Genomic DNA, 25,385 nt, shown 5'->3' with positions numbered 1-25,385 from the left:
GTATACATATAGGTGAATAAAATATATATGTGCATGTATAAATATTCATTAATTTATAGTACTTTTTATAATTAGGTTGGTTTCTGGAAATAACAAAAGTTTCTAACTCAAATCACAAATGAAAAGTATCAGTGAAGTTTAAAATATACTATGTTAATATTGAAATAATTTGAATAAAGATTTACTAAGGTATATAGCTTACTCTCTAATTAATAGCTGTTTCCAGCATTTAATGGTTTGGCAAGTTCAGAAGAGGAAATTAATGTTATAGCTTGGATAATTTGTCATTTCTTATTTCAGAATTTGTAATATGACTGAATTCTGCTAAGGAGAAAACTATATAAAGAAAATATATTAATGTCATAATTTACCAAATATGAATACTGATAAGCATTTAAAATGAATTGCTTTAAATAGATTGCCACTAGGTATTTCTGTCCCTTTTAAAATCAAATTGAACTAAAACTATAATCAACTTGTCCTGTCCTGACATCATAGAGTCATAAAATAAAGAAAATGTGATATTGCAGATTAGCATTTTACAAAAGAGAAAACATGAATATCAGTGAGCTTTAGCTGTAGTTTCTTAGTGGAAAAATTGATGCCCTCTGGAAAAAAAATATTCGATCAAATCAATTTCTTTAAAGAATTAATTTAAATTCTAATGTCTAACAAGAAAGACTCTAGTAAGTTTGAATGCCTTTGGGGACCTGTCAATGCACTTTCAGTGACAGAATAGGTGACAAACTAATATAAATGCCCTGAAGCATCTAACAGGAAATTAAAGACAATTCAATTAAAGTTAAAATTGAGAATTTATCCCCAATGCTAAGAAGGCTTTCTTATGTTGGGTTCCTCCCCTCAAAAGTATGATTGAAATACAGCGATAAAGCATCAACCAGAGAAATAATATGAATACTCAGCAACATATCATTAAACATTCCCATCCATCGATTATCCTAGGCAAAGTATATTCTGCTTTAGAGATTTTTAAAGAGAGAATGTACTATTGGCCGGAAAGGTTAGAGAAGGCTTAACAGAGGATTTGGAATTGAGTTTAGATGAGCCAGTGGATTCGGAAAGATAGAATGAGAGATACTTGCTTTCTGGGAGACAGGATCTGGGTGGAGAAGAAGAGAGGCTTTCCTGTCAGATTGCCTGGAGTGGAGTCTGTTCCATAGTATACTACCATCGTGGCCTTGGGGAAATCATTTAACCCCTATATACCTCTAATTTCTACCTGGAAATTGAAAATAATATACTGTGTATCCAATAGTTATTGTAAGAATTAAATTACTTATGTATATAAAATGCTTAGGCACATAGTAATGTTCAATGAGGTTAATTATTGCTACTACTATAATTGTTATAGCAGTTAAGAGTATGAAATATGGAATTGCTGAACCTAGAATCCAATAGTGCCTCAGCCATTTATTATGTGTGTTTTGCAGCAAGGTACTTGCTTGCTGTGCCTTAGTTTCCTCATCTATAAAATGGGAATGATAATCTTACTGCCTTCTCTGTCTCTACAGAGAAGGATTGAATAAGGATTGAATCTGAGGATTGAATGAGCCAGCACATGTAGAGCTCTTAGAACAGTGTCGGCTCATATAAAAGCCTTAATAGATAATACTGTGACAGTAAAAATAATAACTATTATTATCTGAAGTGAAGATTTACTGCTAGGAATGTCAGTTAATAAACTGAGAACATTATTATTAAACAAGATATAAAAATGGGTAAAAGGATAATGAAAAACTGTGCAGCGTATTGAAGGGTTTGGATTTCATGCAGGGCCAAGATAAAAAAATTCTCAGCAAAGTGCTACCTGCTCAAAATGATATTTTAGGACATCTATATGATGGGTGGCATTAGTTGGCGAGGGCTGCCATACCAAAGTACAACAGTTCGGGTGGCTTAAACAACAGAAATTTATTTGATCACAGTGATGGAGGCTGAAAGTTGGAGATCAAAGTGTCAGAAGGCTTGGTTCCTTCTGATGGCTGTGAGGTAAGGATCTGTGTCAGTCCTCTCTCCTTGACTGGTAGATGACCATCTTCTCCCCATGTCTTCACACTGTTTTCTCTCTTTGTGTGTCTTGTCTAATAAATTTCCTCTTGTTATAAGGACAAGTTTAGACCCCTCTATGTTACAAGGGCATCACCTGTCCTCTAACTTCAGGCCAGTTGTTCATTTTTTTATTATGGGACTTACACTTTTCTGCTTCATGTTATAGTTATTTGTATTCACATCTAATCTTTCTATTTTCAATTACAAATTCATTCAAGTTAATTATGCTTTACACAGATTATACGCAAACATTTGTGAAATGTGACATCACTACTATTTTTGCTTTTTGCATTTTACTTTTTGTCACACATTTTATAGTTGACTTTGAACCAAATCTTTAGAAACGCTATAGTTCAGAGAAAATTAGTTACAGAATATGTTGCATCAGTCGGTGAAACAAGGGGACAAATTCTGGCCTACACTCCAGGGTCTAAAAGAAATCAGTATGACGTGTATTTTCAAGCTATGTGATTTGAGATCTGCTACTTCTGTTACTTAGAAGACTGTTTTTGCTTGCTGAAATCTAAAGTAACTTTTCAGTCATAACTCAAAAACTCATTCTTTTGTGACTATTTTCACAATCAGTTATCATCAAAACTAATTTATCTTTTCTCTTTGCCCACATAGCTGATACAAGTTCAATTAATCAGCACCTAACACAGACAGGTACTAATTTTCCATTGATGAAATAGACATGAGCCCTGAGGAACTATTTCATAGACAAAATAGACATGATCTTTCATTTTCAGTGACTTATATCTGGTCGGGGGCAGGGGGGACCAGAAAATTTAAAAATGGGAGATAATTTCAATATCAAGTGACAGAACATTTTTACTATTTCTCATTTTTTTTGTATTTTATATGTATAATAATAAATTACTTACATGTTTCTTGTCTGTCACTAGTTATAGAGTCCATGAGACTAGGGAGGCAGTTCACCATGATGGGCAGTGGGGGGTAGGAGGGTGGGACCTAAATACCCATGGCTTTGGAGTCAGGCAGCCCACTCTAAACTTGAATTGTTGCCTATTGGCTAAAGCAATCTTTTTAAAGAACATTTTAAAAAATTTTTTAGAAATAGAGTATCACTCTGTCACCCAGGCTGGAATGCAGTGGCATGACTGAATAGCTCACTGTAACCTCAAACTCCTGCACTCAAGCTATCCTCCCACCTCAGCCTCCTGAAGAGCCAGGAATACAGGCGCATACCACCATGCCTGGCTAATTTCCTTATTTTTTGTGGAGTTAGGGATCTCAGCATGTTGCCCAGGCTGATCGTAAACTCCTGGCTCAAGCAACTCTCCTGCCTCAGCCTCCTAAAGCACTGGGATTAGAGGCTGAACCACTATGCCCAGCCTGCTAAGCAATCTTAATTAAACACATTACTTAACTTCTCTAATATTCACTATTCAAATCCAAAAGTAAGTTTAACAATTCTGATTTGCACATTGGGAATAAATTAAATGATACACTTGCAGCTTCTAATGAAATGCAAGATGAACAGATGCAGATAGTAGGCATTTAATGAATACTTATTGAATAAAATCCACTCATTCTCCATTTCATTTTCTTTCTAAAAAATATAGAAAGAATGGGCATAGATGTATGTAGGCATAAGTATTATGAATACATATATATATGCATATATATGTAATTCCCTGTTCTAGGAAATTTCATCTATGGGGTGGGTGATAACCAGTTGCTGCAATTTATTTTAGCAAAATACTTTAAAGTTTGACTTTTGAAAACTATTTTCTAGACTAGCAAATTAGCCTCTTCATATTAAATTAGCTTCAAAAATTGTATTATGTATTATGTTACAAGGTTATCACCTGTCCTATAACTTCAGGCCAGTTGTTCATTTTCTTATTATAGGATATTTATATATATATATATATAAAGAAAGGGACAGATGGAAGCAGAGCGGAGGTGTTGAAGTGATCATGATAAAGAGTTCCAGGAACCTTCCTTTTCTTTTTCTGAATATTATTGAATTAAACACAGTGCTTCCTTGATCGTATTTTTCACATCAACTGAAGCTGCATGGCACAATAAAAAGTGTAGAATTGAAAGTAAGAAAATCTAGGTTTGAGCCTAAACTCTTACCTGTGCATATCACATGACTTTGGGAAAATCATGTGCATCATCAGATTCTCAGATTCTTTATTGTTGAAATACTGTATTTAAAAGTGATTTACAAATTCAGTGATATGCAAATTTTATTTCTTTGTTTTGGACATTCAAATAACGTATTAATGGCTGGGGAAAATAAATAACAAATTAATGTGATTTACTGTCAAAGTCCACATGATTATAAACATTTTTCAGTTTTCTAAATAGTTGATAGGAAGCATGGTATTGGTAAGGGAGGTTATATCTAGAGCAGGGTTTCAGTAGTTTGGCATGATCGGCATTTGGGGTCAGATAATTCTGTGATGTGGTGTGGGCTATCTTGTGCACTGTAGGATGCTGAGCAGACTAAATCCCCACTAGAAGCCAGTAGCACCACCCCCTCCAAGTCATAACAAGGAAAAATGTCTCCAGACACAGCAGAATCTCTCCTGCAGAGCAAAATCACCATGTTAAGAACCACGGATCTAGACAGTTAGCTGAAACTTCTTTATTTACCCTGAATAGACTTGACCCAAAGATGATTAAAATAAATTGAAATATTTTTGACCACATAAGTCAGAAATGCACAGATTTTTATATAGACAGATGATATCATCCCGTGTGCCTAATATTCTTTTTGGATTATATCTCATGTCACAGCAGAAGGCACAATCATTTTGTCAACTGTATCAGAATGTAATAACATTTATCACCAAATCAATGAACTCTATAGAGAGAGCAGATCTGAAATGACTTAATGTGACTTATTTTTAAAAACAAAGATACTACAGTGATAGTGATGCAACCTGACTTCTATTTCTCTAGTGTTCTTCATGCCTAAAAATAAGCTAAAGTAATTTGTCCTAGGAACTTTGTAATTTTTTTAATTTATCACTTTGCTGATTTTTGTTTGGTAATTCTAAATTCAAGCCCTATAATCACTCATAGAAAAATAAGTTGTCCTCAACAAAACAACCAGAGATTTTTATTATGACAGTATGTTTGCTTTCGTGTATAATTTTTTTTTTTTTTTTTTGAGTCAGAGTCTCACTTTGTCACCCAGGCTGGTGTGCAGTGGCGCGATCTCGGCTCACTGCAATCTCTGTCTCCTGGGTTCAAGCAATTCTCTGCCTCAGCCTCCCAAGTAGCTGGGATTACAGGTGCGTGCCACCATGCCCAGCTAATTTTTGTATTTTTAGTAGAGACGGGGTTTTACCATGTTTGTGTATAATTTTTGACAAGATTTCTTTTGTGGTAAAATTTATCTAGAGAAAAAGAGCAAAAGATATTTTTCCTATGAAGATAGTATTACCAATGTCTTCTAAAATATCTGTAATGTATATATATATATATGCTCAACTACTAGAGAATGTAAGCAAAAATAGGGATTTAATATAATTCACTGTGCAGGACAGAAGTTGTTAACAAGAGGGGAAAAAGTAGAAAACAAAAGCAGAAGAGAGCTAGAAAGAGCAGTACATAAGAGAGAGAGGAGGTTCATCCCAGGCATTCCATCTAGAAACCACATGTAATAGCACAAAACCGTACCCCATATATAGATAGTGACTCTGCATGAAGAAAAGTAGAAAGTGGAGTAAGGCCAATTGGACTAGGTAAGGGGCAAGCCTTTTCCCAAGGACAGCACTGAGATATTGAAGTGTGATGAAGAAACGACTTCTACAACTGCTCAAGAGGCAGCCAAGACTATTTGTAGAGCCTGCTTTGCAGGACCTAGATGAGCATTTGCTGCCCTCCATTCTAAGAGGGAACTGAGCAGCCTGCATAGGGTTAGAGGCTCACTTTAACATTTCCTGGTAGGGTCCAGGAAAGAACTGACAGGATTTCCGTGTTACATTTCAACATTGTTTCTTGAGTAACATTAACTTATTAGACCCAAATTCCATAATAATCCAGCTGAGATCTGAAAGATGTTCTTTCAGTGCTAGACCCGAGTCTAGACTTAAACGAAACCTTGGATCCCTGGAGACTTCTAAGTTCCAGCCAGATGAGTCTATATTGTTTTCTAATGTAGTTTCAATAAAGTGGAGTAGTAGTGGTTTATTGGCTTGTTTTTTAAGGCAACACATAAATTAAAATTAGTCAACTGCATTCCTGGGCTAAGGAGTAGCTCTAGTTGCTAAGAAATATATTCTGTTAGTTTTCAGCTATAGTCCTATTTATTTCTCCTGCATTGAAATCTAATGTTATGAGATAAAATATTTTCTATTAAATTTGATACGTTTAAGTAAAACTACATATGCCTTCATCAAAGGAATGAGTACCACTCTTCAAAGCAAAATCAATTTGCAATTGTGACAGATGATGTTTTTCAAATTTAGCTGCAATTCCACAATGGTACTTTGATGTCTTTGAAGTAATTGACATGAGGAGTGATTCTCTATTTTACCCTGTTCTACTTTCAGTTTAGTTATTCCTCAGAGGGATACTCTAGAGGGCCCATGCTTCTTGCAGTTTTTATTTTGCAAACTACTTTGCATTGTAAATAAAAGTCTGCTTTAAAAAAAATCTGATTTGACAATGGGAAAAGTTTTCTCATTTTTATACAAAAATCTGTTCTTCCCTTAAGATTTAGTGTTTATGATCCATAATATATCATGTATATTATATCATTTATCTTAATCGACAAATAGTTCTATTTTAAGCAAACATAAATTGCATTTTTTGTTTTTTTATTTTTTCAAAAAAGTCTGAAGACTAAAGAATCAAGTTAAACACTCTAATTTCCTCAGAAATTTCTGGGGAATATCTAGTCTGAGATTATTAGAAACCAGAAGGAAAAGAGACAGAAGATAAATAGACTGGAAACAAATAAGTATCCAAGATCTTGAAACTTGGCTCTTGAATGAGTTGTGAATACTGCCAGTCCACCTAATAAAAGCTCGGAGGCAGATATAGCTGTTCCATTGTAATAGCTTTAAAATCTTTCATCTCTGATTGTTGTGGATTCAAAATATTTCTAAATTCCATTATTCATTTGCATACCCTTCAGTCAAAAGATTTAGGATTAAATGCTCGTGTCACTGAGAATCCCTATTTGTAACTGGCAAAATCACCCAGTATTCCAGGATCACTAGAAGTAATGAGAAGTTGATAAAATTGAAATGGTTTTCAGAAAAATAAGGACAGTGCAGTAAATTTTTTACAAATATAAACACATTTCATTTAAAGAACTGTCTTTGAAATATGAGACTGTTCTGTCCTTAAGCCTTTTTCCCTTATAAAATAATTACTGTAGTCAATAGTAGGCTATTTATTGTGTTTTTAACATCCATACTTGGCAAAATTAAAAGTTGTCATCTTATGTTAGTCCCCAGTTGTTTTCTTTGAAACTGTACTAGACTCTAAAAATCTAGAATGGGAACTACTACTATTGAAATTATCAGTGAGAACTTCTGTGATTTTCCTTTCCATCAAGCCCAGGGCTTAGAGGGAGGCATGTACAACTCACTGCCTTAGTTTTATTTAGAAAAACTGAAGCTTCATAGCAGCTTTGAGTGAGCTGGAAAGAGTTTTTTCGCATCTAAGACATCTTCTTTAAAGGATAAATTGTATATCCTGGTTTCCATCAATCTCCAAGGAGCTGGATTAAAATATCATTGACTGCTGAAATACATATTACAACATAGTTCCTCAAAGTAGTATCTGTCATGATTTAATTATTGCTTCATCTGAATCCCTCTCACATTGAAGATTTACTCTATTTCGTAAAATTTAATTTAGCATCATTGGGTTATTTTAAAAAATATTTCTTAATTCCATTATCCATTTCCATAACCTTCAGTCAAAAGAGATTTAGGATTAAATGCTCATGTCACTGAGAATCCGTATTTGTAATTGGCAAAAACATCCAGTATTCCAGGATCACTAGAAGTAATGTGAAGTTGATAAAACTGAAAAATGTCCTATGTGATTTGACACAGACTTGAGAAAATACGGGGTCCCTGTGAGTTCGGTCCTAGGTGAGTTATGGTGCATTTGATGCTCCGTTGTTTTCTTCCTTCTTTCTCCTTTCCAGTGAAATCAGATGAGTTACAGACCATCAAGAAAGAATTAACCCAGATCAAAACTAAAATTGACTCCTTGCTAGGGCGCCTGGAGAAGATTGAGAAACAGCAGAAGGCGGAGGCAGGTAAGTGATCTGTGATCACAGAAAGGTCAGAATTGAACCAGTGAAACGTTGTCAATCACAGAAGCAGTACAGGGCCAGGAAGACACTGGCTGAGTTTAACAGCATTTAATACAGATATGCCAACAATGTCTTTAAGCCAAGAGTTGCAATAATAAAATGTGATTTTTTTTCTTTCAGAGAACATGAACTAATTTTTCTAAGATTCATACTAAAAATAAAAGGCAAGGACAAGTGTTTTGATGGAATAATCAGTAGTAGTTGAGTCACAGTTGAAAGTTTATCTCAATATCAAGTAACCTTTCAGAAAATAAAATCAATTAACAGAATAATGCTATCAGGCTAACATAATATTCATATATAATTAAATTAACTGCAGCAAAATTTGACAGGTTTCAACAATTATTATAATGCCCAACTCCTGCCTTTGCTGCCACCCTGAAAGACTTCAGTACCCAAGTTCAGGAACATCAAGACTAAGAGCATGCACCTGGCTACCCACAGGCCAAGTTATTTGATTATATATTTTACAATTTAATAGCCTCTGTCTTGAATTATCAGCCCTGACCCAGCTATTTTCTAGTACCAGTCTAATGCTCTTTTCATATGGCTACAGATATTTTTTGAGTCACAAGTATATGAGACCTGGTATAAACTTAGAAGTAGGCCACAGTTTGAAAAGTGTGCTCTATGAGGCTTTAGATGCCTCAGAAGCCTCCTTGGAGTTAAGATGGGGCTTAGGAAGAGACCTGGTAGGTAGACAGACTTATGCCTCTTCGAATCCCAGCCCTTGCTCTGACCAGTGTAACTTCCCTGTATCTGTTCTAGATACTGGCATTCAACATAAGACTTAATTTGCTGGAAGAGTTCCATTTCTTATAAAATAAATAAATAAATAAAGTGTGAAAGCCCTTGATAAATCCAACCTCTTCATTTTGCAGATGAGAAAACAAAGGCTCAGGAAAGTAAATCGATTTTCCTAGACCTGTATATCTAATTAGTGATAGACCTCGGTCTCAAACTCAGGGCTTGTAACTGAATTTAGTGCCCTTTCGCATTTACAGCCCCAATCTCAGGTTCTCCTCACAGCTTTGTCCCAGGATTTCACTAAAGTAAGGCTATCTGGGTGACACCTAAATGATGAGAACTCATGGGGACCTAGGGCCCCTGAGCTACCACACACAGGAGCCTGTCAGTTTGTTGACTCATATCACTGGGGTGAGGGTTGGAGTGTACCCTTGGTGGTGAGCCATATAGGGCTCAAGAATGAAAAGAAGCACATTTGAGGTGGTAGTGTAGCATAATGGATGAGAGAAATAAACTCTGGTTCAAATCACTATATACCACATTCACAGTTCTCTCATTTATAAAATGATACTGATGGCTGCCTCACATGGTGAGTAATGAACAAAGTGGCATATGTAAACTATATAGCCAGAGTTAAAAATATAATAATTGGAGTTATCAAGGACTAGTAGCAACACACCCATGTACAGGCAAATGGACATTTCCTCCTACTTTCATACGGCTCATTTTTAAAAAACACAAGCCATGTACCTAGCACATGGTCAACTCACACTAACACTTGTTAAGGTAGATGAGGAATGATAGACTAAATGGAATCTTTCTTAATTAAAGATTTCTATTACAAATGTATTTCCAATTCAGAAAGGCATACTTGCCTATACTTTTTAATAAAAAAATTAGATTTTTGAAAGTTTTTAGATGCTGTCTATGGCACTGAAGTGTTACTGTAACTGAAATATTCTGTCGTGTTGCCTAAATCAATATTTCCCTTTGAGGAACTCTGTAAAATTCATTATTATGTAAAACAACCCTTACAGCAAAGGACTTTGATAACCAATTTGCACTTCAGTTTAAAGGATTATGGAGAACTCATTTAAATATAAATCACCTCAAAGAGAAAAATGTGATCCTTATTCCATCATAATATACCTTTCAGTTTGCTGCAATGACTAATACCTTCCATATATCTTTTTGGAAGATCATTTAGAAATGTAACACTGAAATTCAAAGCTTGCATCTTTTTTTCATGAGATGTCACTTACTTTTGAACATGTTTAAACTTTTCCAGTCATGAGACAGTTGCTTTTAAAATAATAAGACTTAGTCCTTTGATATTTATGTCTTTAACTTTTTATGAAGAAAATGAATTAATTTGTAACTCCATTCTTTTAGTAATTGTTTCCTGAATAGTGTCTGTATTTATAGAAATAAAAGATAAATGTTTTATATATTTTACTATACTTTCTTTATGAAAAGAAATCAGGTTTGCTTGGAAAGAATTAACACTACCTTATGGAAAGTAGAGTGAAATGCACTAAAACTCATTTTAAAATGCTCAATGGCTCCTTATTCAAGGGGACAGTCATTATAATGCTTAATTAGTTGAAAACTAATTACTCTTTCATAAATTTCTCACTCCTAATTTACTATTAGTTATTTATTTATTTAATAGTGAAATTTTCCAGCAGAGAAATAATGGCAGGAAGGAGATGGAGAATCTGAAAGTGTGGGGAAGGACACACAACATGGGCTGTGCCTGAGGTCAAGTTCCATAGTATCTTTTTTTTGGAAGTGAACTCCTAAGCTCTCAGTACATTACTTTGGATTTTCTATACCTTAAATGGCTCAAGTAGATGTGTGTCTGGTGTCCTGTCATTTGAGATTGTTAAGTTCCTCAAAACAAGATCATGTCTTCTCTTCCCTAACTCTACCCAACACCAGGTATTATGTACTGGGCACAACTTAGCAAGTCATTTAACTCTCTTAGGTCTCAAGACTTTCAAATGTAAACTAGAGGAATGGGTTATGGCCTCAAATGTATATTCTGGCTTCTAAGACTATGATTACTGTGAATCCACCATGCATGTATTATTTTTTCCATTACATCACACAACTTCTTTGGGGATATAGTGACTATGTAGATTATAGAAAACCACAAGTAACACTTAAAATCAGTTCGTCCAGCAATTTTGCCTCATTCTTAGATGATTCTTTTAAAAGAGCCGCATATAAGTTGCCACATATGCATAGCACAAATTACATGCTTTATGCAAAGATGTTAAGTGACCAAAAACAGTGAAAAGCACAAGAAGGAAAAGTAAAGACTGGATATCATGCAATGGGCACGGTTACTCCATGGGTAATTACATTTTTTAAAAAATTACATTTCAAGTGCAGACTTTCTGAAGTGAAAAGGCAATTATTAGACATTATTTATTTCAATTTTATTCTCACTGTTATTCCTGATACACGAGCAGCCAAGTCTGACTGGGACAATTCCAGTGATAACATTGGGATGTTAGACTTACGTCTTAGAGAGGTTACAAGCAGGAGTCCCACAAGATAAATTCATCCTACCCATATGTTTGGTATAAGAGATGAAGTTTTCAAAAATAAATTCATGTCCAAAAATTGGAGTATTGTAAACAAATCTCAAAATATGAGTTCTTTTGAAAATATTGAACTTTTCAATACTGCTACTCAATCACTCTACACATGGCATGCACTTTTGGCATGCACTTTTCAGTTTGCTAATATCTTTATCCAGCCAGTTCACATATTTATATTATCTACTTGGTCCCTGTTCACATTCATGTCTGAGACTCCCATTGCAGGTTTTCCTTACACTGAGCTAAAATGTATTTTGCTTTCACTTGGTTCAGTTATCACTTTTATGTTCTCTGAAAGGAAACTTAATGCCTAATTCTTTGTGATACAACAGTCAATTAAGAATTTAAAGGGAGTGGCCGGCCGCGGTGGCTCACGCCTGTAATCCTAGCACTTTGGGAGGCTGAGGCAAGTGGATCACTTGAGGTTAGGAGTTCGAGACCAGCCTGGCCAACATGGTGAAACCCTGTCTCTACGAAAAATACAAAAATTAGCCGGATGTGGTGGCACATGCCTGTAATCCCAGCTACTCAGGAGTCTGAGGCAGGAGAATTGCTTGAACCCAGGAGGTGGAAGTTGCAGTGAACTGAGATCACGCCACTGCACTTCAACCTGGGTGACAGCGAGATTCCATCTCAAAACAAATAAATAAATAAATATATATATATATATACACACATATATATATACATATATATACACACATATATATATATACACATACATATACACACACACATATATATTTAAAGGGAGCTATAGTATTCTCACCCCTCCAAAACCTTTGAACAGAGAGTTGATATCATTGGCCTATGGGTATTCATCTTAACTGCATTCAAATTTTGATCACAGCATCATAGAGGCCTTTTTGGTCTAGAGAAATATCAACAGTTCCTTTAGTTGCTTCTCATTTAACTTGGTTTTGCACCTTAAACTATTGCCATCTCTCTTCTCTAGTCATTATGTAGTTTGTCAACACAGATTATGTTGCTCAGAATGGAAAGTGTTGCTCCAGATATGATCTGACTGCTGTAGCCTATAACATGACTACCATTTCTGTTCTGAATACCTTACTGCTCTCATTGACACTTCAAATTGAATTGGTGATGCTTCCGGTTAAAGATGATGAATTAAACACATGAATTGAGCAGTGTTTTCTCTTGAAGCTGCATTAAAAACAAGGAAAGGGTTTAGCAGCTGGACAGGAGGTATACCTAATTTAGCACATCCTAGAAATCCAAGTCCAGTTTTAATCACAAACTCCCAAAAAGCTCAGAATTCAAGGCATCATATTCCCCTGGAAAATAAATGGTTGAAAGTCTGTTTAGGAAACAGATTCCTATGTCCCAGCTATCCCAACTGCACTTCGAAAGAAGGCTGGAGAAGTTTCCTCTAGTGAAGGTAAAACAGTGGGTCTCAGGGCTGGTAGACGATAAGGAAACTTGAGAGCACTTAAAAGCAGAGAGGGAGAAAGTTTCCTTAATTACTGTAGAAATGCCCACCTTCTCCCTGACTCAGCTACGAGAGCACTGGCAGGACACTAGAAGAGTCTTCAGTTGAGAGCATGAGCAGCCCAAGAGGAAAGACTTAAAGATGCTGATAGAGGGTCAACTAAGGAATCACTCAGCCAGACCACCTACAGAGACAGTATCTCTCTATACTTACAAAGTTGCCAGTCAATATTTTAATGCCCTGCTGTTAATGTGAACAAACAAGAATCGCCAGATCGAAGAACATAGTTAATAAGCAAATGCCAAAAAAAAAAAAAAAGAAGTCAGAGGAAACAAACATATACAGGAAGAATAAAACTTCAAAAAGAAAAAAAAAACACTAATACCCTCAGAGAAATGAGAAGATACTGTAATAAAAACATAAAATTATAAAACTGAGTATTCAAAGCACTGATAAAAGAGCTTTTATAAATTAACATATGATAGCACAAATAAATAACTCAATACAATGATTGGAAGACAAAATTGGAAAAACTCTCCCAGAAAATATGGGAAAAAAAACAGAAATGGAAAATAGGGGAAGGATATGAGAATTACACGATGAATATCTGAATAAGCTTTAGTTTCAGTTTTCCTAGGTCATCTGTATTCATTCTGAGTTGGGTTTCAGTTTACCTATGTGGGAACCCAAGGCACGGGAACCATCTCAGCCTAATGGCCTTCCAATTAACTGTTTTAATATGCCCTTTCTCTGAAAAGTACTAAAAAGAGTACTTCACCAAAACACAGCGATAAACCAAGAAAGAGGAAAAAGAGCCTTCCTAAAGCATGGACTCTAAAAGCAACAAACAAAAGGAATTCTCAAGATAGAGGTAACAGAGATCCTAGGAGATGAGCTGTGCAAGAGATCTGGAAAGAAATGAGTCCAGATCAGAACTGCTCAAAAGCTCTGGGATAGACTTTTTAAGACATCAAAATTGATGAAATAGCTACTGGGTGGGAAAGAGGATTGGTTGAGAAGGAGGGGTAAGTTTGCATAAGTACGTAAAGAGAAGCACATAGAGAACGCATTTTTAAAACCTGAGGCAATTTTTAATTCTAGAGAAAATAAAATATTCTTCAGGAAAGAAAAAGTACTCATCCTGTACTGACAGCTTAGCTGCACAAAGTACTTTCACCGTAAAAATTATGTAAAAACTGAAAATTTATTAAATCCAATTTACAATATGATTCTCTAGAGGGATGGGAAGTGAATGGGGATTGTAGGACCAAGAACTGAATCCTCAGCTTCCTAGGGATAATGTCAACAGATAGTGCATAAAACTGATCGAGAAGTAGCAATATAAACAATATTTAGAGATAGGAGTGCATGTATTTAAAAGATTCAGCCAAGTGAGTGGAAAGCCTTTAAGGAGCTGGAAATGGTGAACAGGTAGGAACAAAACGCTGCTGTTTTCCATAGCAAGCTTGTAGAAATATTTGAGTACAAAAATTAAATATTTTAAAGAAGTTAAATATAAGGGGGTGAAAAGACATTGAGTTGTCCTTAGCAACTAGATCAAACCTTTCAACTGCTTACTGGAGTGCTTCCTGTAGCTACCCCTCAGTTAACTGTAAAGGCAAGATTGCCCTGGACACTTATTAAAAGCAGCAAGGAAGGCTTTGTTCAAGACTATTGCAATAGGAGATAAAATTGAACTCAACTCTGCAAAAATAAAAGGCAGGATAATTTTTTGAATTCTAGAATGAGCTAAAGGCAGGCAGATTCTTGAATGCTGGAGCAAGCTAATGGAAAAGTATTGGAGGATGTTGGAGGAGGATATTTGGCCACCATCTGTGTTTGCTAATTAGCTCTTATTAAAGTTAGGCAGCTACTCTCCCAAGAAGACTGGAAGACAGTGGCTCTATCTTATTCAATGATAACATGTCAAAGAGATAGCTCCTGAATCTTAAGAAAAGTATTACTGGATTACAGAAAATTTGCCTCTCAAATGGGCAGAGAAAGAATTTACAATTGCAAGTTTGCTAAAGCAAACACTCTAAGGAAAGGATGCTCCAGGGCCTATGGTCAGGAAGAAACCTACCTGTAGTTTAGTCAAGCCAAGGGGAATATTGAAGCCATCTTGCGAATAACTCAATCACAGTCTTTCAAAATTGAATTCTTTCTCCTCACTTTCCTACCTAGATATACTCCTCTGTACCCTATCTCTGTCATCACTATTACATAAATCCTGTCCATCAAATTGCCAGTCTCAACATTATCCTCTATTCCTACCATAGCGGTGTTGCCAAATCTTACCTTGGGTATATTTTTCACCCCTTCCCTCTATTTTCCTAAAGATACGCCAATACCCAAACCCTCATCATCTCTCACATGTTCTGTTGCATTCATCTTATTTTTTACACCAATTTATTGAGGTATATTTTACATAGAATAAAATTTACTCACTTCAAGAGTAAAATTCAATGACTTAGTAATTTTACCAAGTGATACAACCATCACCACAAATCAGTTAGGACATTTTCATCCCCCTAAAAATCACCTTTTAGTTGGTCTCCACTTCTGGTTTGCTTCCTCCCGAATTCACCTTCCTTGTGGAAAACAGATTTACATTATCTAAGGTCCCAGACAGGAATAAAACAAAACTAGGTTCACATCCCACTAGAGACCTAGTTTAACTTACTAGCTGAATGAAATTTGGAAAAGTCCTTATAAAACCTATTAAATGGTTTTATAAGGATTATATAATGTCTCTACTAAAACCATTATTAGATTTAAATAAACACAATTATATACCAGTAATTTTTGAATGATTTATGTTGCATTTGTGTCATCTCAACAATCTAGGGTATTTCATGTGAACAACTTTGAAGCCATTTCCTCAAAAAATGTACTTACATAACTAATATATTCATCTAAAACATTCTATGTAATTTTCCTGATGTTCATTTATGTGGTTGATAGTAATACCATCCAAAATAAGTTGTATTTTTCTAAATGGAATTTATTGGAACCATTGAGTTAAATTAATACTATATACAGGTGTTGTAATATAAAATTTTTCTTAAAATACAGTTTATGCTTGTATGCAAAAACAATGATTCAAGGATACTAACTTGGCTCTAGTGAATAATGTGACTGTTTTTGTATCAACATTCTTTCCAACCATCTGCTAAGTACAATTCAGCTAGCAATTATCTAGCAATTAAGCCAGCATGTCAAAAAACTTAATTGCCAACTCAACCAATTTTCATAGTTATATTAATGATAATAGCTATGCAGCAAACTCAATTTAATAAAAACACTTTGAACATAAATCCCAACAATTCTAACTTGTTTTCTGAATTGTAGATAGCTTTTTGAAGTAGAGATGAGATGTGCAGAAAAAATATTTGCATATGAGGATTGGAATTTAATATTAAATTCTTTTCTTTCATGGTTTTTTAAAGCCTTAGGCATTTTCCCTTAAACAGAAATACTTACCTGTAATTTGTACTTCGTTTCCTTTGATAGTCATTGTTTAGCTAACTAGAACATGTGCCCCTAACTAAACAGACTTCTTCATTCTTGAACTTAAAATTGGTTATTGAAGAGATTCGAAGTATTTCCTTGGTATGTCAAATTAGGCCTTCTTTTTTTAGAGATATATTAGAAAACAGCCAAGGTTATAAGATCAGAAATTTAAACTTGGAATTCCAGCTCTTGCACTTATTACTGTGTGACCATGAGCACTTATTTGTGCCTCAGTTTCCCCATGTGTAAAATGATAAGCCTACATTGCAGTATATTTCAAGGACTAAAGTTAATGAATCTTACATGGTCAGCACTTCATAAGCACACACTAACTTGTAGCCATTATAAACCTTTTTTTTTTGTAATCCATAATGTAGGTGTCTTAGAGGTGTCTTTTTACATAAGCTGTTGGCTTTTTGGCTTCTAATCGACCTTTAAAAAAAAATCTAATACTCATTTCTCTTTTCACAAAAGAAATGCTATGGTCATCCATCACTCTGACTTAAAGAAGCCAACAGACACTCCAAAAGATGCCGGTGTTCGAAGGCAGCCCTCCTCCAATAAGCACTGGAAGACTTCACATTTCATTTTTCTCTTGAAGACTTGTCAATATAAACACAAACAATTTTCTCCCCAGAAAATTTCAGACCTCACATTTTACTTTGACTTTGTGGTTTGGGATTGTCATGTAGAATGTGGCAAGGAGGTTTTTCAGTTTTGTTTCTTTTTAAGTTATCTTGGATTTATATTTTTGTTACCATGGTGGGCAAAATTCAACTGTCACTTTAACTGAAAAGAATTTGACACATTTGATATTTATTTTAATTAGTTGATTCCACAATTCGTTAATATATTCAGCAAACACTTAATTTGTGATTAAGGGTCTGAGTTAGCCACCAGGTAAACAAAGATGAATAATAAAAATGTTTCTGCCCCAAAGAAGCTTTAGTAGCAGAGAGAGAAATGCACATACACACAAACACACATACACACTCACACACTCACACTGACAATAAAGAGTGATGACTAGAAAAATAACTATGCAAATAAAGAGAATTGTATAAAGAACAAACTAAACAACATTACTCATCTGTAAGAAAAGTAAAATTAGATAATTATTCATAAAAAAAAGAACAAGTTGCTTTATCTCTACTTCAGCAACATAATTACTGAATCAAAACTGCCTATTAAACTGTGAACCAACAGTTTAATAAAGAAGATGTGCTTTCATGTGTGATTTTATTCATGGAACCTATCATTGTTTAGTGATTATAATATTTCCCATTGAGATGATGACAAAAGCTATGTTGACTACCTATTACTAACGCACAGGCTGATTGTAGTTGTTAAACTCCTATGAATCAATACCATTATAATTAAAGCTTTTTTTCCCTCAACTCAGATAATGACTTCCAAGCATTTAGCTTTCAAGTTAATGATTGGATGATGAGAATAATATATAGGATTTTTTGCAATGAACTGTATTAATATACCACTGCCTTTGAAATACATCATCAGAATCACATGTATATTGTATGTTAATACAAAAAACAGAGTAACTATGTCTATATACTATATACTGTATTAGTTTGTTCTCATGCTGCTAATAAAGACATACCCAAGACTGGGTAACTTAAAAAGAAAAAGAGGTTTAATGAACTCACAGTTCCATGTGGCTGGGGAGGCCTCACAATCATAGCAGAAAATGAAAGGCACATCTTAGATGGCAGCAGGCAAGAGAGAATGAGAGCCAGGAGAAACGGGAAACCCCTTATAAAACCATCAGATCTTGTGAGACTTATTTACTATAATGGGGGAAACCACCCCCATCATTCAATTATCTCCCACTGGGTTCTTCCAACAACACATGGGTATTATGGGAGCTACAATTCAAGATGAGATTTGGGTGGGGACACAGACAAACCATATCAGTACTGGACTATGCCTGTCTAAACATAGAACTAAAAAGACCGTGTTGAAACCAAAACCCAAAATAATCTTTGTAATGCCTGATTCTTAATGATCAGTAGGGGTGAATAATTTTGACATGGGAAATTTGTCTATAGCAATCAAGAAATAAATGTAGATTCAACTCAAGAACTGTTTTGAGCCTGTTATAACATGTTTGTGTGGTCTTTGCAGTTTAAAAAACACAGTCACATCTTTTTCTTCGTTAGAGCACACAGCAACTCTGAAATAGATGTTATTTTCATGCTTACCTTTTAGAGAAGAAAACTACAATTAATAGGACTAGTAATTAGCAGAAGTATGGATCTCAAACCCTATATCCTTCCTGATACCTTATCTCTTCATGTGCAAGGCATTCAGTGAGGGGTACAGAGCACATCAAAATGTTTTGATAACTGACTTGTATTGTGCTTTTCAGTTTACTAAAGATCGACCTCTGTATCATCCTTTTTGAGTGTGACAACGATCTTCTGAGGCAATAGCTCAAATTTCCAGGAAGCTTAAACTCTAATGAGAAGAAGATAAGAAAACAGTAGAACTAACTATAAGACAGCATTTGATCAGGGCCTTGGTTGATCAAAGAGGGAAAGATTACATTCAGCTGGGAAGATCAGGAAAGTCAGCTTTCCTGATACAAGCTGAAACAAATTGATACATGAAGCCAGATGAGGACTATGCATGTTTAAAGTGTGGTCCTACAGGGGTCCTTCGAAAATCTGCTATGCTTCCTTGGCCAGAGATCTTCTAGAGAAAAAATTATATATACATACACACACACACACACACACACACACACATATATATACACACATATATGTATATATATTACACACACACATATATGTATATGTTACTTTCAACATCAAAAAGTAAGAGTTCTCAAAGAGCAAATATTTCTGGAATCATTAGAGAAGAAATGGATATACTAGGCCAATTGAATTCCTAATATATGTCAATCTTAAGCAAAAGTCCATTTATGCGTTGTAACAAAAAGATGAACACAATGACCTAACATTGAGAATGTTTGGGTTTAAAAAATTTATAAGATTCAAAGCATTTTTCACTGTACAGAATTATAAGAATCCCAAATTTCTATTTCTCTCTCTTTCTTCAGGTACCAACACTAGGTCTTGAAAGCTAGGGCATTTTGAACAAGCGGCAGGGTGACATAGAGTGGCAAGAAGTGAGCGGTTTAGATGATGTGTACAAAAACCTCTTTTAGGAGGAAGAATGGGGGGCCAAAACCAGAGTAGGCACCTCCATTGTGCAGTCAAAGGATCAGTGATAGGAGAGGCAACAGAATAGAACAAGAGATGTGATTAATGGTAAAGGATTCAAAACTGTTCAATGCTCGAGCTAGTCAACTTATCACATCATTTTTTCAGTGGAGCCTACTAATAGATGTGTATGTGGGTTAACCTAGGTTACAGATCTAGAATTGTAGAGCACAACGAATGATATGTGGAAGGAAAATGAGAATAAAACCTAGAAATCTTCAGTAAGAGTAAAATTTAGAGTGTTTTTGGTATTTCTTGCCTTTTTTAACTTCCTTTTAATTCAGACAACTGAGTCTTCTCTAGATTAAACAGATTTTTTTTTCTTTAACTCACTTTTACCTTCTTAAATTGGATAATAATTTTCTATATTTAGAAAAAATCTTGGTTACACTTTACAATAACCACTTTATAGTCTTCATAGGACTTTCTGTGCTAAATGTTATATAGACATTAGGAAAAATGGGAAGAATTTATGTACTATACTTCCTTCCATCAGTACATCTGTATATGCATATCAAGATAAAAAGTATAGTTTTAAAAGCAGAATTCACATCCTTACTGCACAAATAATGTTGTTAAATGGAGAAATTTGAACCTAATAAGTTGATTTTAAAAACATCAAGGCGTGTATAGCTTGTGTCTATTTATATGAAGTAAATGTCTTTCTCAATGAAAAAGAGCCTATGTTTTGGTCATTTATGATACCCATAGTAATTATTTCCAGCCTTGGTTTGATCTACCAGGTCTTTTTCTCCTCTGAAACACAGCCTCAGCCCCATGAGTGTTATTCTGTGATCTCAACAGGCCTCTTGATCTAAGTTTACTGTTGTTGTTATTCCTTCAACATATTCACAGTGAAGAGCATACCATCTCCCTTTTGTATATATTAGAACACATTTATGTAGTCCTTTATAATTTGCAAAACATTTCCCAAATATAAGCTCTGCTAATTCTCACAGTAAAACCCAGAGGTAGGTATAGATGAGGAAAGAATGACTTAATGTGCTTAAAGGACCTGCCCTGAACAAATGGCCAAAACTTAGACTCAAACTCAGTGTCTATAATTCTGTGGGTAAGTAACAAAGCTAGAGCTAGAATCTTGTCAGCTAGAGCTCAGAGTAACTAAACTCTGACAACAGAGGAAAGGCACGGCAACCCTCTACTACTGTCTTATTTTCAATAAACTTTATCATTTGGAGAATTAAAATGCAAGAAAGTATAGATACACATTTATTTATAAAAGTAATTATTATTTTAATTATAAGCAATTTCTTGGAAAGAATATCTGCTTATTTGCTTATTTGTACATTATATTTATATCAGTTTGTTGATTTATATATTAGTTATGTTTGAAAAGTTTGGTGCTGAGACAAAATGTTTATATCAATGCTCGTTTTCCTTTTATCTCACGTTATGAAAAAGACCAGAAATGAATACCCCAAAGTTATTTAGCTCTATAAACTACCTTTATTGTCATAAATTATCAATAAATAAGATCAAAAATTAGGCTATTTAAAAACTCAGATCAAACAATAGATTAATCATCTGATAAAAAATAACCCAGCAAAATTAGTGAAAACAACCAACTTTTGAATAGTCATGAACACATGGGAATAAGTTAGAGAAGGAGGAACATACAATGATCTAATTTATTGGATACCCAACATTTCTTTATATTATCATAGGGGATGAATACCACCCACTAGAGGAAATAATTATGATGCTGTCAGCACAATTTCCATTTGAGCAGGTTTCTATATATGGAATGCACAGATCCTGACAACTAGAGGAAATTCTAGTAATGTGGAGTGTAGCTTCATTTGTTGAGCACTTATTATTTGCAAGTCTCTATACTAACACTTTGATTCACTACACCAAACCCTGAAAGTTTAGGAAATAGTTGTCCTTATTGCATGGATGAGAAAACTAAGACACATGGAGGGTTAATCATTTCCACTTTGCACAGCATCACAAAGCTATTAGGTGATGAAGCTCAACTTTGAACCCAGGTTGTCTGACCCCAGAATTTGTTCTTAACCATTGAAGTTAACCACATCTGTCAACAGAATTTAGACTTTAAAATTTCAGGCGATTATTCACATAGACATGTTGTCTGAAAAACAACATATTTGCTTTTGTACTGTTTTCCTCAGTGAGTTTTTGTCTTTTTCACTTAGGTTTGAACTTGTCAATGAATTTTCTCCATCCTGCTTCCTTGAGTGAAAATATTCTATGTTGTATCTGATTTTTGCCATTTGTTTTTGCTCTATTTTCCTCTCAGAAAGACCATCCTTATTAGAAAGCACTATATATAAAATAAAGTAGCCAGAAAGATCAATCTGTTTATGTAAATCTTGCTAATTTATGTACTACTACCATCTGGATTCCCTAATTTTTGCTAATTCTGTTAAATAAATATGCTTACATGTAAGTGCACATAGAAATCTGTACATGATTTACATGATTGAAAAAATTCAACTTAAAGCATAATATTACCTTACCTTCTGTACACCTTTAATAGCATATAGAGTTTACCCTTTCATGGACTGTTTTTTCATGGTTTATCCAAATGGCTCATGAGCAACCCAAGGTAGTAGTCATTTGCTTTCTCCCCCCCAGAAGCTCAGAAGAAGCAATTGGAAGAGAGTCTAGTGCTGATCCAAGAGGAATGTGTGTCAGAGATTGCAGATCACTCTACAGAGGAGCCTGCTGAAGGAGGGCCAGATGCCGATGGAGAAGAGATGACAGATGGGATAGAGGAGGACTTCGATGAAGATGGGGGTCATGAGCTGGTAGGAAAGAAACATTTGGTATTCACACCCTTTGGGTAACAACACTAGCATGTTAGCAACTCATTCATTCTAAAATAAGGATTAAATCATTTGGGGCTTATTTCTCTTATATGCATATATTTAAGGGAACATGAGTATAGTGCTTTGCACATAATAAGTGCTCAATACTTTATTGCTAACTTAAAATAGGAAGGTCTAAATGAAGGAGCAAAATAAATATCACGTAAGAGATTAGGTATATTTAAAGTCCAAAATGAAAGATTCTCTCCAAAATGCTCCATTGCAAAAGGAACCTTGCATTTATGCAATTACAAGTGAACTATATGTGGATATAATATCCTGGTAACAAACTACAATATACTGGAAGATACCTGGTTTACTAACTGATGATAATTATTTATACTATTTGTATGGCCAACAGTCTTGTCTACAGTGTGCTCCCTAAGATGACACTTTGGTAGATGGCCAGTTCACCATTTTCAATGCCTACACTGCCTGATAATCAGTTATTATGAGTGGGGAATTTGGCTAAGACCTGCTTCTTTACAAGTTGTATTTTCCTAATATTGTAATCATTATACTGCTCATTTCCAGATGTCCTTTCCTGCATAACCACATCACAGACTTGGTAAATGTATGCTGATGAGGATGTTATTTCTCATATTTTATCAAGCATGAAATTAAATATACTATCTCAAAGGACTTAACTAATAAAAATGATATGCGGGCAAGTGTGTGTGTATATGTCACCAACTGCCAAATATCTATGGACTGATCATGTTAAATTTGGCTTATCCCAGGTAAAAATCAGATTGCAGTTTAATACTGTACCTTTAGTTACTTAACTCATTTTGTCATGGTGCCTGTTTTATCAATAGTTTCCAAGACAGCTGAATTGTATAGATTCTATATTAACTTTTAACATGCCAGCTCTGTTAAAATTTATGGCACCTTTATTATTTTTTGTTTATTTATTTAATTAATTATTTTTGAGACAGAGTCTCACTCTGTCACCCAGGCTGGAGTGCAGTAGCATGATCTCAGCTCACTGCAACCTCCGCCCCCCGGGTTCAAGCGATTCTCCTGCCTCAGCCTCCCAAGTAGCTGGGATTACAGGCACCTGCCACCACATCCAGCTAATTTTTGTAATTTTAATAGAGATGCGGTTTCACCATGTTGGCCAGGCTGGTCTCAAACTCCTGACCTCAAGTGATCTGCCCACCTCAGCCTCCCAAAGAGCTGGGATTACACGTGTGAACCACTGCGCCCAGCCAGCACCTTCATTTAAACTTTTCAAATATGAACTTTTAACAACCACCCCTATTTCCATGAAAGTCTGTATCAGTTTGCAGAACACAAGCACCTGTTCTTAGACTGACATTGATTTCAGGAATCTATTGATTAAGGATTAGAGTAAAGAACAAACAAATGTCCCAGCTTCTCCTTAGGCAGGACTACATAATTCAGCAGGACTAATTCGACAACATGATTTCTTCAACTCATTCTAATCAGATCTCTGCTGTCAGGATTCCATTGTGACTACACTCCTTGAGCTCTCTGGAGGCCTCCATGCTGCCATTTACAATGGTTACTTCTCTGTTCTTATTTTAATTTACTTCTCAGCAGAATTTTTCATAAGCTGACCACTTCCTTCTTCTGAGAAATTCTCCTAATTTACCACTTGCTCATTCTCAGTTTCCCATACTAGAAATTTTCCCTCCATGCTCCCACTTTAAATATTGGGTAGCTCAGGGCTTTGTCTTAGGCCATCTTCTCTTTCTACACCCTGTCCCAAGATGTCTTCATCAAATACTAGAGCGTTAAATATTACCTATAGGCCAAGATTCCTAAATTCACATTTCTATCCCTGATCTCTTCATGGGACTCTAGAGTCAAATGTTTAGCTGCCTATCACCACATAGCTCTCCAATAAACAATTGAAACTTAACGTGGCCGAAACAGTCTTGATTTTTTTCTAGTCATTTTGCACTTTCCCAGGCTTCCTCATTCTGGTAAACAGCATCGCCATTCACATAGTTATTAAAACCAAAGACTAAGATCATCCTTGCCCCCACCTTTATCCTTGTTAATTCTACTTCCAACTCACACCCCCAAAGTTAGTTACAACTCCACAACAAGTACCATGACCCAAGCCACGATCCCTGCTCTTCACATTTTCCATAATATCTAAACTGGTTTTCTTGCTTCAACTCTTGCCTCATGCAACCCATTCTCCACAGAAGAAGGGTAAATATCTTTATAAACTATCTGTCAGATAATGCCATTTCCTTGCTTAAAACCCTACAATGTTTTTCATCACACATAGAATCAAAATCCCAAAGAGTGTGAATGTAAGTTGTGATGAGATTAGGTGAAGGATGCCAGTAGAGAGAGAGAACTTGGTGAAGAGAAAAAGATCCCCAATGCTGAAAGGAAAGGGATCTAGACCACAAGTATACATACCTGAAGACTCCTCCACTGCAAGTGACTGTGATTAGTCTAAGGATGTTGTGGCAGGAGTTTGAGGGAGTTCAAGCACAAACTAAGATAAGTCAGAGAGTGATAACCTCTGGGGAATGAGGAGAGATGGGCACTATCACAGATTTGAGGGGAATGAAAAAGATTTGAAAAGGCTCCTAT

General features: G+C 35.2%; 1 protein-coding gene across 25 annotated transcripts in view; it reads left to right on the top strand.

The window, feature by feature from the left end:
* Positions 1–25,385, top strand: part of RALYL (RALY RNA binding protein like) — a 722,276-nt gene that overhangs the window by 665,831 nt on the left and 31,060 nt on the right. For 15 of the 25 annotated variants that reach the window (XM_055348372.2, XM_055348370.2, XM_019032861.4 and 12 more), the window contains 2 exons: positions 8,219–8,332; positions 22,573–22,745. In XM_055348372.2, coding sequence (XP_055204347.1) covers positions 8,219–8,332; positions 22,573–22,745 — 287 coding nt within the window. The remainder of the gene's footprint in view (positions 1–8,218; positions 8,333–22,572; positions 22,746–25,385) is intronic. The other 10 variants (XM_055348382.2, XM_055348380.2, XM_055348369.2 and 7 more) reach the window with 2 other exon arrangements.

The sequence above is a fragment of the Gorilla gorilla genome, chromosome 7 (assembly GCF_029281585.2).
Source record: "Gorilla gorilla gorilla isolate KB3781 chromosome 7, NHGRI_mGorGor1-v2.1_pri, whole genome shotgun sequence".
Classification (NCBI taxonomy): Eukaryota; Metazoa; Chordata; class Mammalia; order Primates; family Hominidae; genus Gorilla; species Gorilla gorilla.
The sequence above is the reverse complement of the archived record's forward strand: the minus strand, read 5'-3'. Positions and strand labels throughout refer to the sequence as shown.